Consider the following 26,455-nt stretch of genomic DNA (forward strand, 5'->3'; position numbering starts at 1 on the left):
TTCGCACCCTCAGACCACCAGAGGATGGAATGGCGTTCCAGCAATTCATGTCCTTATACTCGAACGGACAGAAGGTCGTACATGGGGTAAGTCGAGAAGAGCCACGAGACCTTTTCAAGGTTCCAGTTGATTACGCACTAGCTCACTGCGTGGCAGAGGATCTCCAAATGTCCAAAGGTATCGCTGTTGTATTCAACAAGAAATTCGGTCAGCTCCAAACATTACGAGAACGAGAGAATAAGAATCCAGAAGTCGGAGGAGTGCTACAGTTGAAGAAGGGTCAGATGAATATCTTCTACTTGGTGACCAAAAAGCATTCTCGAGACAAACCGTCCTATGAAGATGTCTGGAGGAGTCTTACCAGACTGAAGGAGACGATGCTCGACCAGAATCTCGTAGACTTGGCAATCCCGAAATTAGCTTCTGGGCTCGACAGGCTAGACTGGAGAATTGTGAGAAGCATGTTGGAAACGATCTTCAGATCCAGCGGCATCCAGATTTTGGTGTTGACTGAACAAAAACCTAAATATTTCCTCTCAACTTGTAGCGACAAGTGCGACATAAATTAAAAAGAGCGTTGGGTCATAACGTCCCTCTGGGCATAAATAGGTACATTGAAAGTCATGATTCAAAGAACAAATTGTAGTTAGTTTATAACATATCCATTTAATGAGTTGGTAAAATTTTCTTTCATGATGCTTAAAAACACATGTGAAAAAATTATTAGTCATAACGTAGATAGATGGTTTCTGAATACCTTCGAAAGCTTGGAAATCAAAAAGTGCGGAAGGAGTTCTATGAATAGCGACAAAGGTTCTATTTCGAATAGCCCTTTGTTTGGTCTCATACGTAATAACTGTAAATGAAAAACAGATAAATACTAGAAATAATCGCAAATATGGAAGAAATACATAATTAATTAGATGCATTAAAAACCGGTAGTTTAGCATAAGATCAATAAAAGCTAGTGGTTAGGCCACTAGCATATAAAAACACTAATATAGTAGTAACATTTAGTCAAAATGTTCTCCTGAGGACGCTAATTTGGTTATCGAAACGCGCGTTAATAGACCGTAATTTTTATTCTGGTGTTTTCAATAGAATGATGAAAATCTTCACATCTAAATAAATTTGTATGCATCTTGCAATACTGTTGACTAAGCGGCGGAGAACCCTGTATGCTTATTCGATTATAAATAAGCTAGTTGCCAACTGTGATAATAATCTCGAAGACTCATTGTAAAAACCATTCGCTCTGACAACGCCGCTGACGATAAATAAATAGAATGAAACAAATTTAACCTTCAATCTTCATTTCATCAGTTTCAGTTTGTACTTTGTAGCCGTAGCTTGAGTATCTATACACGAATAAAATGGCTTCGGCGGCTATTAAATTCGCTGTGATTGTGTTGATATTTTCAGTGTTCGCCTTTTACGCAGGGAAAACTTTTTTCCAAGTCCCTCCGGTGCCGAAAATGGAGGAAAAATGGTGGGGTCCCGGTTCTCCATCCAAAGATACCGGTATTACACCATTCAAAATAAATGTTTCTGATGAGGTAGGCAAAAAATTACAAACGATTGGTTTCAATTGGGATTGTCAGGACCGGATTACTCATAGTGTCAACTCAGGTCGTGGTCTAGGGCACAGCGTAGATAACTTTTCCAGGAATCTGATATAAAAAACAATACTGAAAATAATAGCAGATCAGTTAAAATAACCAATTTCAAGTATAGAAGTCAACTGTGCAACTATATAAAAAAAAATATGAAAAATGTGAAATTAAAATTTCTATAGTCCGTTCATAATTTGTTGATAGCTCACTGCAAGTTTGACCCTCATTAGAGAACTGAAATACAGAGAGGACAGCTAATATGATATAATAACAAAAACCAAACTAAAACTGGCAGTTTAAGATGTTTTCGACTAACCCACCTTGTATCTGAAGAAATACAATACAGCTATAAAACTTTTAATCCGATTATGTAGGTATTTTGAGTGGAAATGAGTGACCAGTGTCGTAGAGTATATGATTAAAACATTAGTTACTTTAAATAAATAAATATATTAATATTCTTAAACTGTAGGTACTGTAAACTGTATTTTTATTTTAAAAAAAATTCTTTATTTTATTCAAAAATAATAAGTTACTTGCAATTTGTAAAAGATACATTTATTTAATTAATACTTATTTTTAAATAATATAAAATACGATTACTTACAAAACTATTCAAATTCAAAATAAACAGGATCATCTTCGGAATCCGAGTCGTCTTGCAGGTTAATAATTAGCGGTTGTGTCTCTACAGTCGCATCAATTATATTGTCAAGATCCCACATTTTTTGTTCTTCTTCTATTGCATGTCTTACTGCATCTCGCCAATTTTGTTCTGTAATCTGTTGTAAAGACTCATATAACAATTCACGTACAGCTTGTATTTTATATGACGTATTTTTTCTAGCCACATAGCTTTTCATTTGTACCCAAATGAGTTCAATTGGATTTAATTCGCAGTGGTAGGGTGGAAGTCTAAGGACTGTGATGTTTCGTCTTTCCGCCATTTTGTCAACTACGTATTTCTTGAACTTAGATTTGTGTTGCCGGGCAATTTTTAAAAGTTCTGCTTTAACCATTCCATCTTCGTAAGGCAGGGACTTATTCCGCAGCCAGTCAATGATATCCTGTTTCTTCCACGCAGTCGTTGGAAGTCTTTCAACTAGTCGTGAATGATAAGGTGCATTATCTAATACTATAATTGAGTTTGGTGGTATATGTTCAATCATCTCTCAAAATACTCTTCGAAAACATCAGCTGTCTTTTGTGCTTTTGGATTCAAATTCCAACAAACCATGCTTAGCAAATCCTTTTTCACTGCCAATGTGAGAAACTATTAATCTACTGCCTTTACCAGAGGGTGGGGAAATACCAGTAGACCAACCTTCCATAAAGGCTTGCCTGGAGCTTGATATATTTTTATCTGTCCACATTTTTGTGAGAGTATGACCTGCGTTTACCCACGTTTCGTCCTGATAGTAAATTGGCCTTCCTTCAGCCCGAAATTTTCGTATAGATCTTAGATACTTTCCTCTCCAACATATTATCTCTTCCCGGTCAATCAAAAGGGATTTTCGGTCTGATTTCTCCCACCGGAAATTTAATTCTTTTAAAACTTGCCACAATTTGGTTCGTTCGACATGAGGCAAATCCGGGTCGTCTCTAACTTCTTGTAAAATTTTGTTTAAGTTGGGTATTTCTTTTTTGTAAAAAAATTCGTGAATTTTCCTTCGAATACCATTTTTGGCAAATATTCATCAATTTCAATAGGTTTTCTCCTCCTCTTTAAGTATTCGTTTGTATTTGGGTTAGCTATACCTTTTTTTTTTCTTTCTGATAGGAACCTATATATTGTTGACTCCCCTACGCCCGTCATGTTGGCACAACTCTTGATTATGTTCTGAACAGTGTTTGTGGGATTCTGAGAAACCAGAGCATCGTGAACGTTCAAAACAATAGTCTTCTCTCTTGGTGAATAGACAGACTTACTGACTGTACGCAACAGTACCGGTGTAAAACTTGATGATGTTGATGATGATGACGAAGCCATCGCAAGCAATCAAACAAAACAAGCAGGAACGAAAGGTACGTATATGTTTGTAGGAATATGAAAAAAAGTTACTCACGCACTGCACAAAATTCGCAAAATAAATATTAGAGACGTTAATTACTGCCGTAGACGCCGAAACACCAACGAGCCGTAAATTAAATGCGATTAAAAAATGTACTAAACCAAAAATTATTTTCGTTCGTAACAACTTCACCCTTTCAAGGCAAGTTTCGAATATAAACTGAAGCTTTATATTTAATGAATAAACACCTCAGGAACCTCCGCCTATGATTTTACGAGTTTTACGACCGTTTTATGACTTGGGCCCTCATTTTGTGCTATCGACAAATTATGAACGGACTATAGTTTTTCACCACATTTATTAAAAGTAGTGAAAACAGAAAGTTTCTTTCCCATTTTTCATGATGATCTCCTACGACGTAGTAACGGCTACTACATCAATCAATTTATAAAAAAATATTTTGTCAATCGTCATCAATATAATTTATAAGCTACAGTGACTTGACGCCGGGGCCTCAAACTGTTATTGTATTTGAAGTGTACTATGACGATGTAATAATGAATATTCGATAAAACGTTTCGTGTCATCGTGATCACCATCAACTTTTTTTTTCGAATACGGACCTGTCTTTTTCATTACAGATATTGATAAAGTGATACATTCACAATCCAAGGGTGTATCACATTTGATATTTTTGTAGCGTTTCATTTGAAATAACCACCATCATCAGTGGCAACAATCAAACAGAAAAACAGTTCATTTTATCATGAACTTTTGTGAAAAATGAAAATCAAAGCTACATAGTTACATTAAATGCTCGAATTCACGATCTCTTTGTTGAATGCACATAAGTTGTGGGTCCACACAATTTATGTGGCAATTTTCTAGCATAATAGGTGTAATACTAATACATACATCTCTTATTTTTTGTTTGACAAGGATTTAAAGGACTAAGATCTCGGGATCGAGCTGGCCAGTTAATTGATCCATTGTTTCCAATTCATTTTCTTGGGAATATTCCATCTGAATGTTCCCTTACATATGGAGAGGAACGCCGTCCTGTTGAAAATATTGTATTTTATGGTGGATATTCAGTGGCAATTCATCTAAGTAGCTATCGAATTCATTGAATAGAAAATGTTTGTTCCCACCATTCCCAACCAAACATTTATTCCGAACCTTTCTTGGAAATTTGTTTCCTTATGTGAATGTTCATTTGTATTATTCCACCTATAATGGATATTTCTGTTAAACCAACCATTCTTGGTGAATTTTGAATTGTCCGTCCATATTATTTTTTCACAAGTATTTCCAACTTCCCTATTTCTACGTCTTAAACCACTTCGCGAATCGTACTCTGCTTCCGTAATCCCTTTCATTGAGGTGATGAACTTGGCGTATCCTGTAGCATTTAGGTATGTTTGTTCTTTTTCAAAATAGTTCTGGTGGATTTTACAGAAATCCCCATTTCGTGGACAATTTCTCGTAAAAAACAATCTTGATTAGCATAATTTTTGTAACTGGCCAATTCTAAATAAAAAAAGATGTTTTCACTGTATAAATTTTTATGTGGTAATATTTGCTCACCCATAACATTTATTCGATTCCTTATACTTTCAGTAATTACATATTTTATTGTTTTCTTTTTGTCAAATGCACCATAGTCCCTCAAATTTCATTCTAATCGTCTAAACATTTGGATGTTCGGAATACGATGATTTGTGTATAGCTCAACATACATACAACATACATACAAAAGAGGATTTCTATTTTATTTTGCATAACCAAATAGCATATCAGTCCTTTCATCATTTGACTATTTCTTTGATAAATTCATAAACGTCTGATGGTTCTCAACACATATCAACAAACGTATTCCAAAAACACTTTATTGTGAGATTTTCACTAAATTGTTTTACAAAAACGCAACACGTGTTTCGCCATACAATGGCTTCATCTGGCGTGTCTTTCAACTAATTCTACACATTCAATACTAAATATATATATAGTTTATGGAGTACCTGAAATCAAAGTACCTGTAAACGAAGTACCTGAATTTTAAGTAGCTGATATTTTACCTGAGTTTCTAACGAATTAAATTACCTGCACTTATGTTCCATTTTCACATTTGAAAAAATATATTCAGTAACGGACAGTTATTGAGTTCTAATTGATCATTCAGTAAATTACCCGAATTCCTGAATCTATTGATTTCTAAACATTCTAGATGATTAAGTTTCAAACTCTTCTCTTCTAAATGTAACACCTCGTACTCATGATTGAACTCGTGTCCTTCTGCTAAAAGATGGTTTGCAAATGTGGAATTGGTCTTTCTATTTACAAAACTACTCCTATGTTCTTTAATTCGTTGGAAAAATGTTCTTCCTGTTTGCCCAATATACAGTTTTGGACAGGAGCCACAAGTCAGCTTATATACTCCTGATCTATCCGACACCAAAGTTTTGTCCTTATTGTTTTTAATAAATTTACTTAGGTTATTATTCGTTCTATAAGCTACGTTTACTCCTTCTTTCTTCAAAAAACGGGCAATATTCCTGTTTGGTTCCCCCACATATGTCAATGTCTTATAACTCACGTTATCGCATCTTGAATATGGGTAGACCAGATCCATGGCTTGCTTTTGTCGTTTTTTGGAAAGAATGGAGTTTACAACATCTACCTTATAACCGTTATTAATCGCGATTTGTTTGATCAAATTCAGCTCTTTCTGGAAATCCCTATCAGACAGTGGAATATTCAATAATCTGTGAATCATACTATTGAATGCAGCAACTTTATGCTGGTACGGGTGTGTGGAGGAATTATGTATGATAATGTCCGTGTACGATGGTTTGTGGAAAATTGCAAACTCATGTTTATTGTTATTTTTCGTAATGGTTAAGTCCAGATAATTTATTGAATTATTTACCTCCCTCTCAGTGGTGAATTTTATTGACGGGTGGATGGAGTTGGCATATTCAATGAACTTGCCTAATTGCCTATCTGTACCAGTAAAACATACTAAGATATCATCTACGTATCTGTACCAGTACAAACAATTGTTGGCTAACTGATTATTATGGATTTCATACTCTATGCTATCCATGAAAATTTCCGCCAGTAAGGGACTCAAAGGATTCCCCATTATTAGTCCTTCATTGCATGAAAAGAATTCTCCGTCAAACTGGAAATAATTTTGAGACACACAAATGGTGAGTAAATCAACAATCTCTTGTTTTATCAGTGGATTCACATGGTTTTTGTCTAAGAGACACTCCACTAGTCCAATTGTTTCAGTTGGCGGGATACTGGGAAATAAATTTTGGACATCGAACGATATTAATTTTGAGTTATCTGGGAGGATTACGTCTTTAATATTATCCACTAATTGATAAGAATTATTTATACTAAATTTAGGCTTGAAATTGGTATAGGTTTGTATCAATTTAATCAGGATTTCTGAGATTTTAACAGTAGGTGCCGTTACGAACGATACCACTGGTCTAATCGGGAAATTGGTTTTATGTAATTTAATAAGAGAATATAGTTTTGGTGGTTGTGGATTCATGATCAATGCTCTGCATTTATCCTTTCCATTCATAACCAATTCTATTGTTTTGAGAGTTTCCTTAACCTTTTTCTGGTACATAGTTGTCGGATCATTCCTCAGAATCTCGTAGCTTCCTGAATTAAGGAAATCTAGAGTTTTTCCTATGTAGTCCTTTTTATTTAATGCAATAACCGTTCGACCTTTATCTGCTCTTGTAAAAATCAACCAGCAACCAGCATAAAGTTGCTGCATTCAATAGTATGATTCACAGATTATTGAATATTCCACTGTCTGATAGGGATTTCCAGAAAGAGCTGAATTTGATCAAACAAATCGCGATTAATAACGGTTATAAGGTAGATGTTGTAAACTCCATTCTTTCCAAAAAACGACAAAAGCAAGCCATGGATCTGGTCTACCCATATTCAAGATGCGATAACGTGAGTTATAAGACATTGACATATGTGGGGGAACCAAACAGGAATATTGCCCGTTTTTTGAAGAAAGAAGGAGTAAACGTAGCTTATAGAACGAATAATAACCTAAGTAAATTTATTAAAAACAATAAGGACAAAACTTTGGTGTCGGATAGATCAGGAGTATATAAGCTGACTTGTGGCTCCTGTCCAAAACTGTATATTGGGCAAACAGGAAGAACATTTTTCCAACGAATTAAAGAACATAGGAGTAGTTTTGTAAATAGAAAGACCAATTCCACATTTGCAAACCATCTTTTAGCAGAAGGACACGAGTTCAATCATGAGTACGAGGTGTTACATTTAGAAGAGAAGAGTTTGAAACTTAATCATCTAGAATGTTTAGAAATCAATAGATTCAGGAATTCGGGTAATTTACTGAATGATCAATTAGAACTCAATAACTCTCCGTTACTGAATATATTTTTTCAAATGTGAAAATGGAACATAAGTGCAGGTAATTTAATTCGTTAGAAACTCAGGTAAAATATCAGCTACTTAAAATTCAGGTACTTCGTTTACAGGTACTTTGATTTCAGGTACTCCATAAACTATATATATATTTAGTATTGAATGTGTAGAATTAGTTGAAAGACACGCCAGATGAAGCCATTGTATGGCGAAACACGTGTTGCGTTTTTGTAAAACAATTTAGTGAAAATCTCACAATAAAGTGTTTTTGGAATACGTTAGTTATGGATTTTCATCAAGTATCGGCCGATTCCATCATATACATATCAACAATACATTAATTTTTTCTGCCCTAGTAACCAAGCAAAGCCTATACGTTATACAACAATCGAATTTTGAATAAAAACTGATATTTTAGTTACTTCCAGGATTGAGAATTATAAAAATATTACGAATTATAATTGATTAGGGAGAAATAACCCTTGAAAGAAGAATTACGGCAATACAAAAAATTCCAAAACGAAAAAGTACGAATTTTCATTGTGTTAGGGTAGCTACCTGTCGAATTTATTGGGTTGTCTGAATTATATTTTGAAGAAATCGAAACAATTCACAAAAGAAGTGACGACATAAACGTAATTTGAAATTGCCACTGATGACGGTAGTTATTTCAAATGAGACGCTAAAAAAATAACAAATGTGATATATCTTTGGATAGTGAATTTATTACTTTATCAATATCTGTAATAAAAAGTTGATGGTGGCCATGTTGACACGAAACGTTTTATCGAATATTTATTATTACACATTTACAATACAATTCGAATACAATAACATTTTTCATTTCCATTTTGTGATATTCTCCGAAATAACAATTCCATTAAAAAAATATGAGAGGGGTGAGAGTCCCCGTAAATTTTCTTCAACCGTTGTGTTGTTTCCGATGACAGTTACCTTTTTCCCCATTTAACCGTCTTCGTATCTGTTACAGTTTAGAATATAGCAATGTTACCACATGATAAAAGGTAAGACCCTGTTAGTCCATTGCTTGCACAAGATTCGACTTCTGAGGGTTATCGTTAGTAGGGGGACGATAATTGGTTAACAGTAAAACACATTTCAAACATATGTGTGGAGGCTAACAATCCCAAATAAAAACCATGTCAAAAATAAATAAAATCGGACATGAATATTCCTTTTGTCATACAAAAATAAAATTGAATGCGAAGTTGAATTCCAATGAATTTGCTCTAAACATCGTTTTCAGTATGTAACTAACCTTGAGTCATAATGATATCGCTCAAATTTATAAAATAGTGCGATTAAACTAATTGAATAGTTATTGATTTCTTACCGATGTTTCTACGCCTACGTATTTTCTCACTTGTGTACTATCGTTTTCCTTTCGCAGCGTCTAGCCTTCCTTTCCCAAAATCACAGCAAAAAGCAAGTTCCGAATTCAAAAACCATGAAGGAGTAATTCACAATGAACGAATTGCAGCCCATAAATAAAAATCCGCACGCCGTTTGCCGTTGCATTTGCGATCAGGGAAGAGATTGTCGGGTGATCAGAGGGCGCCACGAACTGGTTGCCGTAAATGCATTTTCTATTTTACTTCTCAAAGTTTTCATTTAAAATGTGATGATTTGAAAATGTACTCAATTTCAAAAAAACTATATTCACTAGAGGTTAACTCTCATTTTCCATGATTTCAAAACAATTTAGTTGGGATAATTTTTTTCTTCTCAAAAATTCGAAAAACAATAGTCAGGCACTTGAGGAATATTTTTTTGAAGCGATCGGTGCAAGTTGTATGAAAATCGGATAACTGGTTGAGAAACTATAAGTAAAATACGTTTCAAGTGGGCATGGATTCCTCTTAAACGATTTTTTGTTGGTTTGTAAATGGTGATTCATATTTCTTATTGGATTTTAAAGTTGATTCAGAAAAATTTTATAGGTTTAATGAAAATACTCACATTGAATAAGACATTGTGATAATTTATTATCTGAAAAAAGTCTACAGGAATTTGTTGAGTGATTCTTCACTGGATGAATCAGTTTCATTGGGATTGATGACAACTGGATTTTTTTTTGATAATGAGTTTATGCAATTATCCAGATCCCACATGTTTGCTTCGATTCTGATTGTTTTGTGAATACATTTTTCCCAAGCTTCTTGGTCGACTGTTTCCTGAGCACTGTATAGGCATTTTTTCCTTTCACACATATTGAAGGTCTTGTTATTCCTTGCGATGGATCCGTTAATTTGAACCCAAACCAACCAATCAATTCACAGTGATAAGGCGGGAACCGAAGAACCGACATTCCTTTAGTCTTCGCCATCTCATCGGTGACATACCTGACGAATTTTGACTTATGACGTTTAGCCAAGTAGAGGAGCTCCGCTTTGACATGGTCGATTCGAATGGAATAGCTTTCATTTGTAACCACTCAGTAATATCTGCTTTCTTCCAACACGACGTCGGCAGCTTCTCGACTCGTCTACTGTGGTAACGTGCGTTATCCATCACTACTACGGAACCCTGCGAAAGTTTTACAAGTATGTTTTTAAACCATTCTTCGAATACTGTGGCATCCATTTCTTGATGATAATCCCCATTGTTTTCGATTCAAACAGCATCAATCCATCAATTCCTCACTGCTGCCTATGTTAGTATTAAAAAGATTTGGAAAAGCTGAATACACTTATTTGAATTAATGAATCGAAGAGGTTTTGGTATTGAAGTGTATAATTTTTAAAATTCTTGCAAAGCGCTTTCGACTTTCGTCATCATCAGTGCTCACTTGTCAGGCAACAGGAAGTATCAAATTAAGTATCAAATTATTGTGAGCACTGATGATGATGAAAGTCGAAAGCGCTTTGCAAGAATTTTAAAAATTATACACTTTAATACAAAAACCTCTTCGATTCATTATGTGAGTATTGATCAGATGACGACTTTTCCAATTGGAATTTTCAACCTTCCATGAAGGCTTGTCTTCCACTTTTGATGTTCTGGTCTTGCCAAACCTCGCCGCCTTTGACGTTCACAAAGTATGTCAGGCCGTTAGCTATGGCCTTCAGTTCCAGTTCCGGACGCCTGCTCCGGCATCCAGCTTCCAGCTTCAGGTTCGTCAACATTATTATCGTATGACTTGCTGAATTTTGATACCAGAGACTTCAAAAAAATGAAAATGAAGATTTTTTCGAAACTCCAAAGAAGATTTTATGGACTTCTTCCAAAAACTGATTTTATTTTTGATTATTTCACGTTGAAACTTTAGATTTTGGCATTCGACGAATGAGAATCAAACTTCAAGAAGTTTGTATTGGGCCTATAGACACCATGAATTCACCATTCTCTTTGTTTTTTATAAGCTTTATTTTTACTGAGAATTATTTCTTTAAATGAAATACCTACGTTTCGAGTCATTCACGAAAAACCATCTTAAAATACGGGTTAAATCACCATAATAACAGTTTCTCTGGTCTTGGTGGTTTAGCTTCAATATTCGATATTGTTCTAGAGAGTGGTGCTGCTACTCTTCGAAAAAAATTATTAAAAGGCGATTGAATAAAAAAGTACTGAAAAAGCAAATCCCTGAATAATTTATTCATTCAGCATAATATATTCACACTTTTTCTTGCTGAAGTTACAGTTTTTCATTATTTTAAATCTCATTTCAACAATAATAGCAACTAACGAGGTGGACACTAAAAACAAAGTGACAACCGACATGGAAATGTGTAGGCAAATGAGTTGTTTATAAATATGACCATGCAAGAATGACTTCATGTCGAAAATATACACTTGACTGATCTGACAAACAACATGGTGAATAGATACTGAAACATTCAACAGGGTACTATTCGCTGTTTCAGAGTTTTGTCCGTTTATATGAGTCTACTACTTCAAATTGTAATATCTCAGTGATTTCATATTCAATTTGATCTAAATAAGCGCCATTTAAATCACGTAACACAAGTCAATTTATTCCGGCGGTATGAAAATTGTGTGCTCGGGATTCGATGAAGTAGTTTGCCGTGTTTGCCTGGCGAAGGTTTTACGGGTGAGAACGTTATCGAAGTGCTTGAAAAGATGATATATAAAAAGTGCCATAATTTTTTTTTTATTTATCATAATACTTATAATATACAGCGTGACTCACGGTCGATAGTAGGTTAGACGTTTCTGGAAAACGCAAAGCATGATTTTTCTGAAAATTTTACCTCTATTTCCTTACCTGTTCTATCAATCTAAAATATTTTCAGCATTGCGGCGTTGCCACTTCTATCAAAAAGTCCTAGCAATTATATTTTTTTAAATGGAACACCCCGTATATTGATACATTTTTGGAATCGCTCTAGTATTTTAATACTTTTTTGTTGATAATGTCCTATACCTATCTCTATCTGTTTTCGAGATAAAAAATAAATTGTGCTAAATATGGTCCAAAACATAGCCTTAATTGAAATTAGGTACTCTCCATATCATCCATATCATACAGGGCGTGCCAAATTACTATTATTTCCATTATGCATAAAAGTAGTCGAAAGTTCATTTTTTTATATGAAACCCCCTGTATATTACTCGATTAATTGAAAGATGGTGAAAAATGCTTCAAGATGATATACATGTCCCTATACCTAAATCGTCAAGTTTTCCTAATGAAGCCGTTTTTGTGGAAAAATAGTTATTCACGTTTTACCTACAAGTGTTTAAAGTGGCATTTTATTTTGTGAGTGGGGATTATTGCAAAACGAGCGTCAGCAAGTGGAGCAAACTCACGAGCAAAATAAAATCACTTTTAACAAATGTATCATACAAATTTTTTTGTATAACGTTACTGCTGATAATAAAAAAAATTATAGGGTCCATGAAATTTGAACACACGATCTTTGGATTACAAGGCATATAATACAACTACATACGCCAACTCACGTTATTTCAAGGAAGATTATTGGTTAGTCATGAAGGACTTTCTACAGTTGGACTGAATACTACTTCGTCATCGTCAGTAACTTCACAGGGATTTAATATTACCAATAGCACGAACTGCATGTGTGAACTTTTCTAAATGATTTTTGGTAGGTGTTCTGATTGAAGTGTTTTTATCAAAGAGATTTTCAATAACAGTTGTACAAAAAATAATTTTTAAAGAATTTGATTTCTAGGTAGCCGTGGAAATATCAAGCTTATGACAGTTTGGTGACTTTTATAAGTAATTGATAAATGGTTATTGACGGTGTTTCAAAAAATCGCCAAAAATGAATGCAAATATTGATTATTCAAACGAAGTTCTTATGGAATTATTTATTATACACGGACAGTGTGATCAAATCATTGCCAGAACTTGTAGAAAATTCAACCAAATGTATCCTGAATTAACACCAATGAACGAGAGGAAGTTTGTAAGATTACAAAATAATTTCCTTAACTATGGCTCCATGTTAAAAGCGCCTTCAACATTACCAAAACCTGTTACTTCAAATGAGGACAATACTGTTAACGTTCTGGCATATTTTTATGCATATACAGAAGCTTCCATTCGCAGTGCAGAAAAATATTTAGGAGTATCACATGCTTCAGTACAATTAGTTTTGAAAAATCACGGGATGCATCCTTATAAATTTACCAAAGTTCAAGCTCTAACAGCAGAAGACTTCGAACGTAGAATGCATTTTTGTGAATCCCTTTTGATTCATACACAGGAAGATCGGGAATTTTTGTCAAAAATAATTTGGAGCGACGAATCAAAATTTACGAGGGATGGGATTTTCAATAGAAGGAATAAACATTTTTGGGCTGATCATAATCCTCATGTTACAAAAGAAATGGGTTTTCAAGAAAAATTTGACCTGAATGTTTTCTGTATTCTGAAGAACAATAAAATTAGCTTTTTTATTTATGAAGAGAGATATCTCTAAATATTAAGGACGACTGTAACCGATTTTCTTGAAAATTTGCCTATAGAGGAATATAGGAATTCGTGGTTTCAACTGGATGGAGCGCCAGCTCATTCCACCCAGGAAGTTTCCAGGAAACTTGACGAACTCTTCGACGATCGTTGGTTTAGGCGTTTAGGACCGTGGGATTGGCCACCGAGATCACCCGATCTCAAGCCACTTGACTTTTTTTTATGAGGTGTTTTAAAAGAAAGGGAATACAGTACTACTGTGCTTACCAAAGAAGAATTGCGTCGGCGAATAGTGCGGAGTATTGAAGATCTGAATCCCCAGGAAATTGAAAAAGCAACCACAAGTCGCGTACAAAAAAACATTTTAAAGTGTTTAGAATGTAATGGACAACATTTTCAGCATTTATTGTGAAGATGTGATGTTTTGTTTACAATTTTGTTATTTTGAATCATCCTATTCTGTTATTGTCTGTACTTTCACACGTTTTAGCCCACAAAATCTTACTTTTCACCTAGAAATGACTAATTTTTGGTACAGTTGTTCCTTGGAAACTTTGAGCCATAGTTAAGGAAATTATTTTGTAACCTCACCAACTTCCTCTCGTTCATTGGTGTTAATTCAGGATACATTTGGTTGAATTTTTTACACATTCTGACAATGATTTGATCACTTCGTTCATGTGTATAATAAATAATTTCATAAGAACTTCGTTTGAATAATCGATATTTGCATTCATTTTGGATAACTCGATAACTCTTTGTAAATTACTTATTAAAGTAACCGAACTGCTATAAGCTTGATAATTCCACTGCTACCTAAATCCAAATTCTAAAAAAAAAAAAATAATGTTTCTAGAAGAAGCGACTTTATTGAGAAAACTTGACGATTTAGGTATAGGGACATGATATATCACCTTGAAGCATTTTTCACCATCTTTCAATTTACCGAGTAATATACAGGGGGTTTCACTTGAAAAAATGAACTTTTGACTACTTTTATGCACAATGGAAATAATAGTAATTTTAGCACGCCCTGTATGATATGGAGTCGATTTCTTGGTGTTATTTGAATATTTCAAGTTTGTCCAAACTATCAACAAAATATCAACTTTTCATGAATTGAGAGTACTGATGTACTCAATTTCAATTAAGGCTATGTTTTGGACCATATTTAGCACAATTTATTTTTTATCTCGAAAACAGATAGAGATAGGTATAGGACATTATTAACAAAATAGTATTAAAATACCAGAGCGATTCCAAAAATGTATTAATATACATTCAAAAAAATAAAGTTGCTAGGACTTTTTGATGGAAGTGGCAACGCCGCAATGCTGAAAATATTTTAGATCGATAGAACAGGTAAGGAAATGTGAGAGGTGAAATTTTCAGAAAAATCATGCTTTGCGTTTTCCAGAAACGTCTAACCTACCATCGACCGTGAGTCACGCTGTATATATAATATATAGCTGTTTTTATATTTTTTTTTGCTTCAGAAAAAATATAACGTTGGTCAATATTTGTTTATAACAAATTGTTAAACTAATAAACAATTAAATAATTAATCAAAAAATATTTTTTTTGCCAAACTATTTAAAAGTGAAAAAACTATGATTTTTGAAAGCAAAATTATTTCTTTACTAATTATTTAAACAATCGAAATATACAAAATCGATTTTGAACAATTAAAAATTAAAATTAAGATTTTTTTCTTCGAATCTTAATTATCTCTAGGCAACAAAATAGCAAAAAACTTTTTTTCAAAAATATTGAATCTCTCTATTTGTTTAAAACAATTCAATAAACAAATTACGTAAAAAATTCATATCCCATGTTAATAACTGCCATTGTTTAATGTGAAAACAGACATAGCTGAATATCAATTGAAAAAAAAATTATCAACAATTTGTAGATATTTCGTTTTGCAATAGTTATAAAAAATGAATAAATTTTAATGAACTTTTATCGCAGGATCGTATAAAGTATATATATCAAAAGGGCTCAACGAAGTTTAAAATTTATAGGCCAATTATTTATACCTTTAATCCCATTATTTATGCAAACGGGAAAAAATTTGTTAGTTATCAATTGAATAACTTTTTGAAAAATGGTGATGAAACTTTTTTTCTACGGGACTCGATTCATTCAAGTGTTAAGAAGATACTAGATTTTTTCAAAATTTCAAAATGACATTTTATGTTATAAAAAAATCATTTCTTTTGATAAACTCTCTTTAGCGGCAGCGCGCTTATGCCGTAACAGCCGCGCGAAACCCTATTTTCTACGTCAAATTAAAATTATAAATAATGGAGATAGAGTTTTGGGAGTCTGGACTTTTTTATCGTAAATTTCCTTCTCTTTAACGTGCTTTTTTCAAAATTGCTTGAATTTTAATATTTTTTGAGTTATCAACGAAAAACTAAATACCATTTTTTCAATCTTATTTTGTTAATAACAATTGCAATTTTTCACCTGCACCAAAATCCTTCGAAAACATTTTTCTAGAGGTGATTCCGAATCGAATGAGCTATCGCTCATATTCTTAGGACCTTTATCTCTATTTTCCATGTTTTTGAACTTGTTGATTAGACTAGATAGTCGGTTGGCGAGAGGTCGGGTAGGACAGATATTCGACGCTCAATTTGTTTATTTTTCGGACGGTGATTTGTGAAAAGTGCGGACGGGTGATGTCGTGGTGCAGGTTCGGACCTTGTCTGTTGACCAGTACTGGCTGCTGCTAAAGCAACTTTCGGTACATTTCGTCGATACTCACAAAAAACTCTACTATGATGGTTTGGCCCGGTTGCAGAAAGTTATAGTGAATCACTGACCACCATACAGTAAAAATGATCTATTTTTGGTGGGTTTTCTCTTTTAGGAAGTACCGGGGTGACTCCATCGGTCTCCAAGTACTGTCCTGAACGTCTCGTGTTGTCGTAGAGGATCCACGTGACGAACCAATCCAAAAAGGATCGTTTTGGTTCCGGTAAAGCAAAAAAGAACAGACCTCAAAACGTGATAATTTCTACGGATCGTTCAAATCGTGGGGCACTCACTTTTTGAGCTTCTTCACTTTTACAATCGTTTGAAACCATCAAAAACCGCATGGGAGCTGATGCCTAGTTCTTCCGCCATCTAACTCACCGTTTGTGATAGGTCAGTCTCAACCAGGGCCTCAAATCCGCGTCCTGGATTACTATAGATCAACAAGTTCGGGGCTCATCTTCGAGTGTAAAATCTTCGGAACGAAATTTTGCAAAGCAACGTCGAACAGTGATTCATTGCCAAACGCCTGGTTAATTTTTTGGGCTGTTTTAATAGCGCTTCGGTTCTATTTGAATTCGTAGAGAAAAATTGGCCGGAAAATCGCCCAACGACATCAAATAGTAATAAGCTGAAAAGAGGTAAGAATTAAAATTTGGTAAAAATGAACAGCATCAATGTATAGAGTACAAAATTCTTTATCGATCAATATATAAAACAATACAGTACAATAAATATTCATTGAGATAAGGAGCTACAAAAACACATGGCACTAAAACGAATAAAACTTTTGGTACAGCCTAATAACATTATTTCAAGGTTCCAACTGTACTGAATTTACTACACAAGTATTAAAAAGACAACACTGATTCTAGGTACTGAGAGATCTCCAGCATCGCCTGACAGACACTCTGCCCTTCCAAGAACCCTTGGAGGGCGCCAAACAGCACTACGGCATGAACACGAACCTTCTCAAGACGGTCGTAGAATTCTGGAGGAACAACTACAGATGGCGGGACCAGGAGAAGTTCCTCAACAAGTTCCCCCAGTTCAAAGTGGGCATTCAAGGGCTGAATATCCATTACATTCACGTCAAACCCGAGAAAACTAAAGGGGTGAAAGTAAGACCTTTGTTGCTGTTGCATGGTTGGCCAGGGTCGGTCAGGGAGTTCTACGAAATCATCCCCTTGTTGACTACCCCTCAGAAGGGGAGAGATATTGTGTTCGAAGTTATAGTTCCGTCTCTACCAGGTGAGAATATTTTTTAGCTGTAGTACAGTCAACGTTTCTTCACACATGCGTCATCACATTGTGCAAACGGAATAAATCGACAATGTAATGAAACACTTTTTTTGTGTGTCACTGAAAAGTAACTATAAGTTTGGGACAATTTTAAGAAATTATTCAGTACTTTATCAATTATTTTGTGAATAGGTACATTACCCGTATATATACTCCATATTCTAACTCGAATATCTGTCAATTTCAATATTTCCGTATGCGGTTACAATTAATTTTTACAATATAGAATTTACTAACTGTGAATTGCTCGCAGTTTATTCATTCTCAAAAAACTTTCTCTCTCTCTCTCTCTCTCTCTCCCTCTCTCTCTCTCTCTCTCTCTCTCTCTCTATATATATATATATATATATATATATATATATATATATATATATATTTTGGATGGTCTTTCTATCTTCAGGCGCATTTGACCAATGCTCCTCCTGTTACGTAACTGGCTGTTACATAACAAAAGCTTCGTCAGGGGACAGAGACTGTCTTGCAGTTTGCAAGTATGTGTCTGAAATGAGGTCTACTGTGCTTGGAAATAAAACTATCGTCTTCTTCATCATAGAAACTGTATAAATCAGGGAACTGACGAAGGATAGTGATGCGTCATCAAATGACGAATCTGGACTTCGACTCTCGTTTATATAGCTATATCTTTTTTCGAATTTCATCATCATCATCATATCAAATTGTTTGACAATATTTTCATTGATGGTCATAGTGCCGCCATATTGAATTGGGATTACACTGAATTGAAATTATACGCCGTTATTTTTATTAAACACTTTATGTTAGCTTCATCTGTATGCATGTATGTATATTTGTTTCTAACTCTCAAGCTCGAGATCTGTGTTTGACACAATTACCGACATTATCTTCTTATCTTGATCTATTCGCGGGTAGATGGCGCTGTACGTAACCTCCTTGATATATCGACATTATTGCTTGATCTATTCGCGGGAAGATGGCGCTGTACGTTCCCTCCTTGGTTTATCGACATTATTGCTTGATCTATTCGCGGGCAAATGGCGCTGTACGAAAATATCAATGGTCATTTCTCTAAACAATATAAGGCTGATTGATCCCAAAGTTTAGATAAAATAAATATAGTTTAAAAAACTTGATTTTTAAGAACATCAAACTGAAAAGTTAAAAATATTTTTTTTAAATAAGCTTAAAACAATAACGAACGAAAAATACTAGTATTATTGTGGAAAAAGCGTGGGCGCTTTGTGCCATATTTTTTGTATATCAAGCGCCCTTTGCTTTTTTCACAATAATACTAGTATTTTTTGTTCGTTATTGTTTAAAGCTTTTGAGTTCGATGTTCTTCAAAAGCGTGTTTTTTAGTTTTTAAAACAATATTTAATGATAGAAACAGTCACTTGTGTTATAACGTTGAAAAAATAATTTTATAGTATATGCTTAGAAAAATGTACAGGGTACTCCAGTTGAACTGGTATAGGTTTTATCATTCATGCTAATAATTACAAATTTTTTAACATTGTATCACTGTATTTGAAAAGTTTTTCGATTGTTTTGTTGGTAGAAATATTGTTTTCAATGGATTATGTCTTTTTTTCGAATATCAAATTATTTATCTCACAAATGGCGCTGTTTACAATGATTTTGTTGTCATTGGGTTTAGAAATGCCGTGAATTTGACGTGTTCATAAGAATTTTGATCTGCTCATTTCATTGACGTCTCAAATTAATGTTCCCAGCGTGCTTACATTTGGAAAACGTATATCTTGACCGATTGGGAAGCTGTTGTGAATATTTGTACATTCAGCACAAAGTATTGTAACTCCTGTCAAAAATTCAATTTTTGACCTCTGTAAACCAGATACTCCTCTCGAACATGTTCTATGGATTATTACTAGTGCTATTATAGGTTATGGTTTTTCTGATGCTGCTGTTCGCCCCGGCCTAAATGCTGCACATATGGGAATAATAATGAAGAATTTAATGCAGAAGTTAGGGTTTGACAAGTATTACGTCCAGGGAGGAGATTGGGGAGCTCTTATCGTTCAGCAAATGAGTGTATTGTTCCCAGAGAAGCTCCTTGGGGTGCACTCCAATATGTGTGTGGTGAATACGGCTTTATCTAACCTCAAGCTCTTCCTCTACAGCTTCTATCCTTCTGCTATCATTGACGAGAAACTCCAGCACTTGGTGTATCCCATGACGGATAAATGGACTTACATTATTTTGGAAACCGGTTACTTACATCTTCAAGCTACTAAACCCGATACCATAGGTGAGTAATACATTTTTCCAACGATAATGCTTCAATATATTTTAATTTATACCCTTTCCTAACGTTTCAGAATAAAAAAAAAATCTTTGCGTCTCGGGACGACCGACAGAAATGATAGCTTAGGTTACTACTTGAATTTTATGTATATTAAATTTTTTATATATATATATATTTATTATATATATATTTATATATATATATATATATATATATATATATATATATATATATATATATATATATATATATATATATATATATATGTGTGTGTGTGTGTGTGTGTGCGTGTGTGGGAAGCTTCTTCAGGGCCTATAATTTATTGAGTTGTGGTTTTTTTTGCCAATGAATAACATTACAAATCATAGTTACAATAGAAATGAGTAAATGTAAATGTCATTTATGGGCATGATGATTTAATAATCTTTGACTCTAAAGGGAGAGTTGATTGATACAATTTTCATTATTATCATAATGTTTTTTGGTGTAGTTCCAAAAAGTTACTGTATATATTGCTGAGATTATTAATGTCAGTTCTTTCATTCATACAATCAGAAGACTTATTAATTTCAACCATATCATAATACTTTTTCATAATAAGCAAAATATCAAAATATGCCAAAAAAATATCAAAATATCAAAATATCAAAAAAATATCAAAACTATAAAGAATTTGAATACCAAATTGAAAGATAAAAACGGATACTACCAAAAAAGTCAAATTATTACATTCATTGTACAATTGTAATTGGGATTATATTGAAACAACATCTAGAATTCTTGAAGATAGAATAACTTCACATAAAAGTGATATAAAGTTTAATAAGAAATCATGTGCATTAGCGCAACATTCTATAGAAACAGGACATAAATCAAATTACTCTAATATCAAAGTTTTACGTACAGAAAAAAATATTTCCAAACGCCTTTACCTTGAAATGGTTGAAATTAATAAGTCTTCTGATTGTTTGAATGAAATAACTGACATTGATAATCTCAGCAGTATATACAGTAACTTATTGGAACTAAGTGGACAGTTGATAGTCAACTAGACTGTCTAATTGAAAAACTTCAGGAAATCGGATTAGCCGTCCACAAGTAATTAGCAGTTTTATTTTCATTTTGAGAATCTGCAAACGAACGATAAATATAGTTTAAACTTTCAAATAGTTTACTTTTCACTTCTTGACACTAATAAAGTTATTTTACAAATGAAAAACTCACATTATGAAATGTTCATGGGGTACCTCCGTTGTAAGTACCTCTTTCCGTATCATGAGTTCTGGAATGAACTGCGAACACTTCAGATGTCACGAATCCCTTCAAAAACGTTTAGAGGCGTCATATCATGTGATTTAGTGAGCTCTTCTTAGGCTAACGACAATACGTTTATTTCTCGTACTTGATTCTTGAGTAATTTCAACAATTAGATCTTTTTCACTATAGTTTATTTTCCAAAATCAAAACTTGTCTGGAGAAAAACAAAATATGTGAGAATCATTACTTGTTTAGATAATCGACGAATCCAAATGAGTTTTCAACTGATGTTACGTTTTAGCAAGACATACTGGTTCTAAAGAAACTAGATGACAGTTATACATACCGGTGGATAGGTATACGTTCTCCCTCAGAATGACCTGCTAGATTACCTGATATGACGTCCTTAGATTTTCTTGTGGAATCTAGAGTTTAGGTTACACAGTCTATTCCAGAGCTTATGGTTAGAACGAAAGGTTCTCCTAATGACATTACTCTACAAATATTCCATAATGTAAGAAACGAATTTGTGACCAGACATCACTGTAATCAACCAGTGAATGGCGAACATTTTAAACATTTATTATAATCAACTGGAGAGATAATTTCTTGATATTATGATAGTAATCGTCTGTGTTCAGATCTTTGAGAAGAATCTAAAACTGCCAATTACTTAGAAACAGCTGATCCAGAGTCCAAAAATTAAAAAATATTCGTTGTGGATAACAACAACGAGTTATCACACGACCCTCCTTTATATTTGAAAAAAGTTGGTAGCGCCCATTCAGTGACTAATGATCTGTTTAAAAAAATCTGTTCAAAATCTGTTTTTCCATTAATCAGCTGTCGCACCCCTACGAACGACAGCCCTCAGAAGTAGAAACTTGTGCCAACTGAGGATTAACGAGGTCTTACCTTCTAACGTGTGATTCCTAACACGGGTTGGACACGGGTTGCAAGTGTAAATCGATCGTTCAGACTAGGGGTTGATTCACCGACCAATACGGCAGTCAATTCGAGTGAGTGAACAAAGCACCCACGTCGAACCGCCTGGCCGCAACACCATTTGTTTTTCTCTTTCAGAAATGACTAAAAATTATTTTTTGCGTATTTTTCTTTTATTTTGATATCTTGGCCCATTTAAAACTTAACAGAGATGGAACTATTCACGTCTGCAATGTATATAATGTTGTATCTTATCAGTATCTTATCAGTCAATGGGTTTGTTTATTTCATACTCAACTATTCGTTCTGTAGATAAAAAATATTTGTGTAAACAACAACTTGCAAGAATATATTCGGATGTTATCTGTTGTTGATTTGTTGTAACTTAAAGACATTTAGAACTGTTTCCCTTAAAAAAAAATTAAAAACTCGTATTTCAAAAATGAAATATAAAACGATTATATATTCGATAATTGTGACACTTGTTCACTGAGTTGTAAGAGTTATTATTAAATTTGAGATATTATTCTTCTTTTTCATCTCTTGACAAAATTTCTTATTTATACGTCAGAACACATTTAGTTTTCCATATATGAGGTATCAAGTATAAAATTATTCTTTCAATATCTCAGAACACCAAAAACAAACTTTTCACTTCAGGTAATACGACTGAGTAGTTTCATTAATTTTTACTAAGGTAACAGGTCCATTTGATTGAGTGAAAAACAGTCTATAAATATATTAACTGAATAAGAATCTCACAATACAGCTTCTCAATAACCTTTCACGATTATTTGTAAATAGTACACTTGTGTCTTGAGTTATTTCAACAATTGATTACTGTTTACAATAGTTTATTTTCCAAAATTAAAGCTTGTCTGTTTGTGCAAAGAAAAAAATTTGATCGGCTAGAAAAAGTAGCAATAATTTGATTTCATGTACTTATTCGTAGAAAAAATGTGTGAGAATCATTATTTGTCGTTAGGTGTCGCCCTACGAGATAGTCCTGTGGGCTTGGCAGCTTATATCCTCGAAAAGTTCACCACATGGACGAATCCAGCATGGAAGGACCTTGACGATGGGGGACTCACCAAGAAATATACCTTGACAAAGCTCCTGGACAACGTTATGATATACTGGGTGACTAGATCTATAACGACATCCATGCGGCTTTATTCGGAGAGCTTTTCTAAAGAAACCATGAGTTTGCAAATAGATAAGTGAGTTGAATCAAAAGTATACACTCAATATAGTTCACTATCAGCTAGGATTCTTGAATGAAGAAGCGGGGCTACTTTTTTTCAAAGGTGACATTTTTTATTCATGGTGATTCTGGGATATTTATGAAATTGTCTATTCATGTGGAATTCTGTTGCTTCACATATGCATCATACTGAATGCCTAGTTTTTGTTTGATTTCCATTTTCTCTTTGTCGCCATTGGCCAGTTTTGCAGTATTAAGATTATACTCAGTCCTTAAACTAGTAGTCCTCAAAATACCTTTCACCCTTCACCTTCCACCTTTCATTTTGATTTTTTCTGTGTCCTCTGTCAGCTACCTACCTACCTTTTCATCTCTTCGATTACTTTGTTCAGAACTGAAAGAAGAAATAATGAACTTAGATTGTTCATTCGTTCTATTTATGTTCTATTCATTCATTTGTTTCAATTTTCTTTCATCAATCTCAATATAAATGTGGCCTTATTGACCTGCGTTAGTGAATTGTACGAGCGCTGTTGAAAAAATGAGGTGAATTTTAATTTTTCTCCAAGAATATTCATTTATTCATCAATTTCTATTTTGCTCTTTGGAGTAGTCATCCTCAGTTATAATACACTTGTGCTAGCGATTTTTCCAACCCTCGAAGCAGTTCTGATGTGCACTTTTTGGTGTGTCCTTGTGGACCTTCCAACAGCTCCCCTTTGATAATATAGTAAGGGAGCTAACTAATTTTCCTATTCAATAATTATTTCTGCTCATATAAGAATCACAATGATTCAAATAACAGGGTGATAATTGGAAATAGTTCTGAATACTACTTACTCACATACAGTGTGTTTTACATGGAAACACCCCCGTATCTTCCGTAATATTTGAGTTGGAACGATGAAACTCTCAGAACTGATGAAGATGCTTAAAATGCATCTACCACCTGAATGGAGTTGGCCAAAGTGATATACACTGTCCACCACTCGCGATGGAACACTCCATTTTTACGGTAAAACATATTAGGGGGCAAAATAGGCTCAAAATTCCTTCAGATTCGTGATCAGGACTACCAACTTACTACCCAAATTAAACACATTGAAAACACAAAAATTGGGGAGAAAGTCTCAGTATGGTGTGTCCATACTTTTCAGCGATACTCTCAAGGCCATACACTTTTTTAAATGCTTTTGTCTGTAAAACTTCAAGTAGTTGATTTTTTGTATAGTAATCTTCAAAATACAAATTGTTATCCATTAAAAAACATTTTGTATTTCATCTTTTCTCGAATTTTTATTCGGTACTTTGATAGCTGTCGCGAATGAAAGGAAGCGTTGTCAAGAACTATTACACTATTCGCATCCAAATTTGAGATCAATGTGTTTTCAAACCATTCCTCGAAAATATTAGCTTCCATGTTCTTATCATAGTCAACATTACAGTCCTCAAATTTTTTCCATATAATTTCAAAGAATTCGGAACACATCCTTCACTTCCTCTGCAATACACAATTATTAGTTGCGATTCTTTGTTTGCAGGCATGTTGGGCGTACACATTATCGAACCTCGAGTTCACCCTTTCTTAACTGTGTCGTGAGTGTCATACCAACTTTTATCCAAATAGATAATTTGCCGTTGTTCTTTTCTATATTTAGTTATTTGTTCTAAGTATTCGTTACGCAGTTCCACTATTCTTCTGATTTCCATAACTGCTTGAAGTTTTTTCATTATTTCAAATCTAAATCCTAATTTCTTTATCCAATTCTGAAGAATTTTATCACAGCAGCAAACGTTATGACCGGAATTATTCAATTTCTTCCGTATGATTTCAGTTATAGGAATCTCATTGCTTCTGTAGCAGTCGTATATTGTTTCTTTAAAGGATTTTACTAGACGAACAAAGGTTTTGGTAAACCTGTATCACATCGCGTCTTGCGTTCATAAAGTTTGCTTTTGACTATTTTACGTACAGTTGAGAAAGGAATTTTGGTCGAATTTGATGTTGCTTGTAATAGGTTGTTTCCCTCGAAACCACACTCAAGATATAGATTCTCATATACATTGAAACATACTCTCTGTGTTTCAATATATTCAAATGCATCTGAATGTTATTCACTGGTATCTCTTTTTCGCATTGTTCACCATCGCTATTGGAATCACTACACTGGACAAAGTCTGCATTGTTATCACACTCGTTATTACTATTAGTACTTGTCCAAGGATGCCTCATTTTGAACAGATAACAAAAATTTCAAGTAATTATAACTGCACCAATATCGAATTTCAACACTGCAGTTTTGATGTCATAAACTTTTTCAATTCATTTTGCATGGCTGATCTCTGTACTTGCAGTATACTCGTTTCTGGTAGGAAGAACTGTAGAAGCAAGAATTGTTTGTATCTTTCTGTCTTATCCAGATCTATCTTTTTCAACAAAGTTGGAAATCAAGGAATCACTCAACCAATTATATATTTTCTGTTTCTTCTAGCATTCCGACTAAAGTACCTTATGGATGCGCGAGGTTTTGGTACGAGTTAGCTTTTCAACCCGAGGCAATTTTGAGAGAGATGTTCCAAAATTTGGTCCACGTTAGCGATTATGAAGGAGGCCATTTCGCTGCTTTCGAAGAGCCAGCTGCGCTGGCCCAAGATATTTTTAAATTCACCGATAAGGTGGAGAAATTGTGATTTGTTTTGTTCGTTGATTTTAAACCAAGAATGAATGTTGAAATAAATTGATATATTTGTTTT

General features: G+C 34.0%; 1 protein-coding gene across 1 annotated transcript; it reads left to right on the forward strand.

Annotated features, from left to right (window-relative positions):
- Positions 1-1,314: 1,314 nt before the first annotated feature.
- Positions 1,315-26,455, forward strand: LOC111508770 (juvenile hormone epoxide hydrolase 1). The gene is made up of 5 exons (XM_074175063.1): positions 1,315-1,556; positions 17,624-17,999; positions 19,933-20,298; positions 23,483-23,717; positions 26,194-26,455. Exons 1-5 carry the CDS (start codon positions 1,374-1,376, stop codon positions 26,390-26,392), a joined length of 1,359 nt encoding a protein of 452 aa, XP_074031164.1. The 5' UTR covers positions 1,315-1,373; the 3' UTR covers positions 26,393-26,455.

This window comes from Leptinotarsa decemlineata, unplaced genomic scaffold, assembly GCF_025532065.1.
Source record: "Leptinotarsa decemlineata unplaced genomic scaffold, Ldec_3_MD MMD2_tig00000882_RagTag_RagTag, whole genome shotgun sequence".
Lineage (NCBI taxonomy): Eukaryota > Metazoa > Arthropoda > Insecta > Coleoptera > Chrysomelidae > Leptinotarsa > Leptinotarsa decemlineata.

Excerpts from the sequence above, each read along its gene's own strand:
- LOC111508770 (XM_074175063.1), top strand. The coding sequence starts at position 1,374 with ATGGCTTCGGCGGCTATTAAATTCGCTGTGATTGTGTTGATATTTTCA. Across the intron at positions 20,299-23,482 it reads TACTAAACCCGATACCATAG|GTGTCGCCCTACGAGATAGT; the intron begins GTGAGTAATACA and ends ATTTGTCGTTAG. Across the intron at positions 23,718-26,193 it reads ATGAGTTTGCAAATAGATAA|CATTCCGACTAAAGTACCTT; the intron begins GTGAGTTGAATC and ends TGTTTCTTCTAG.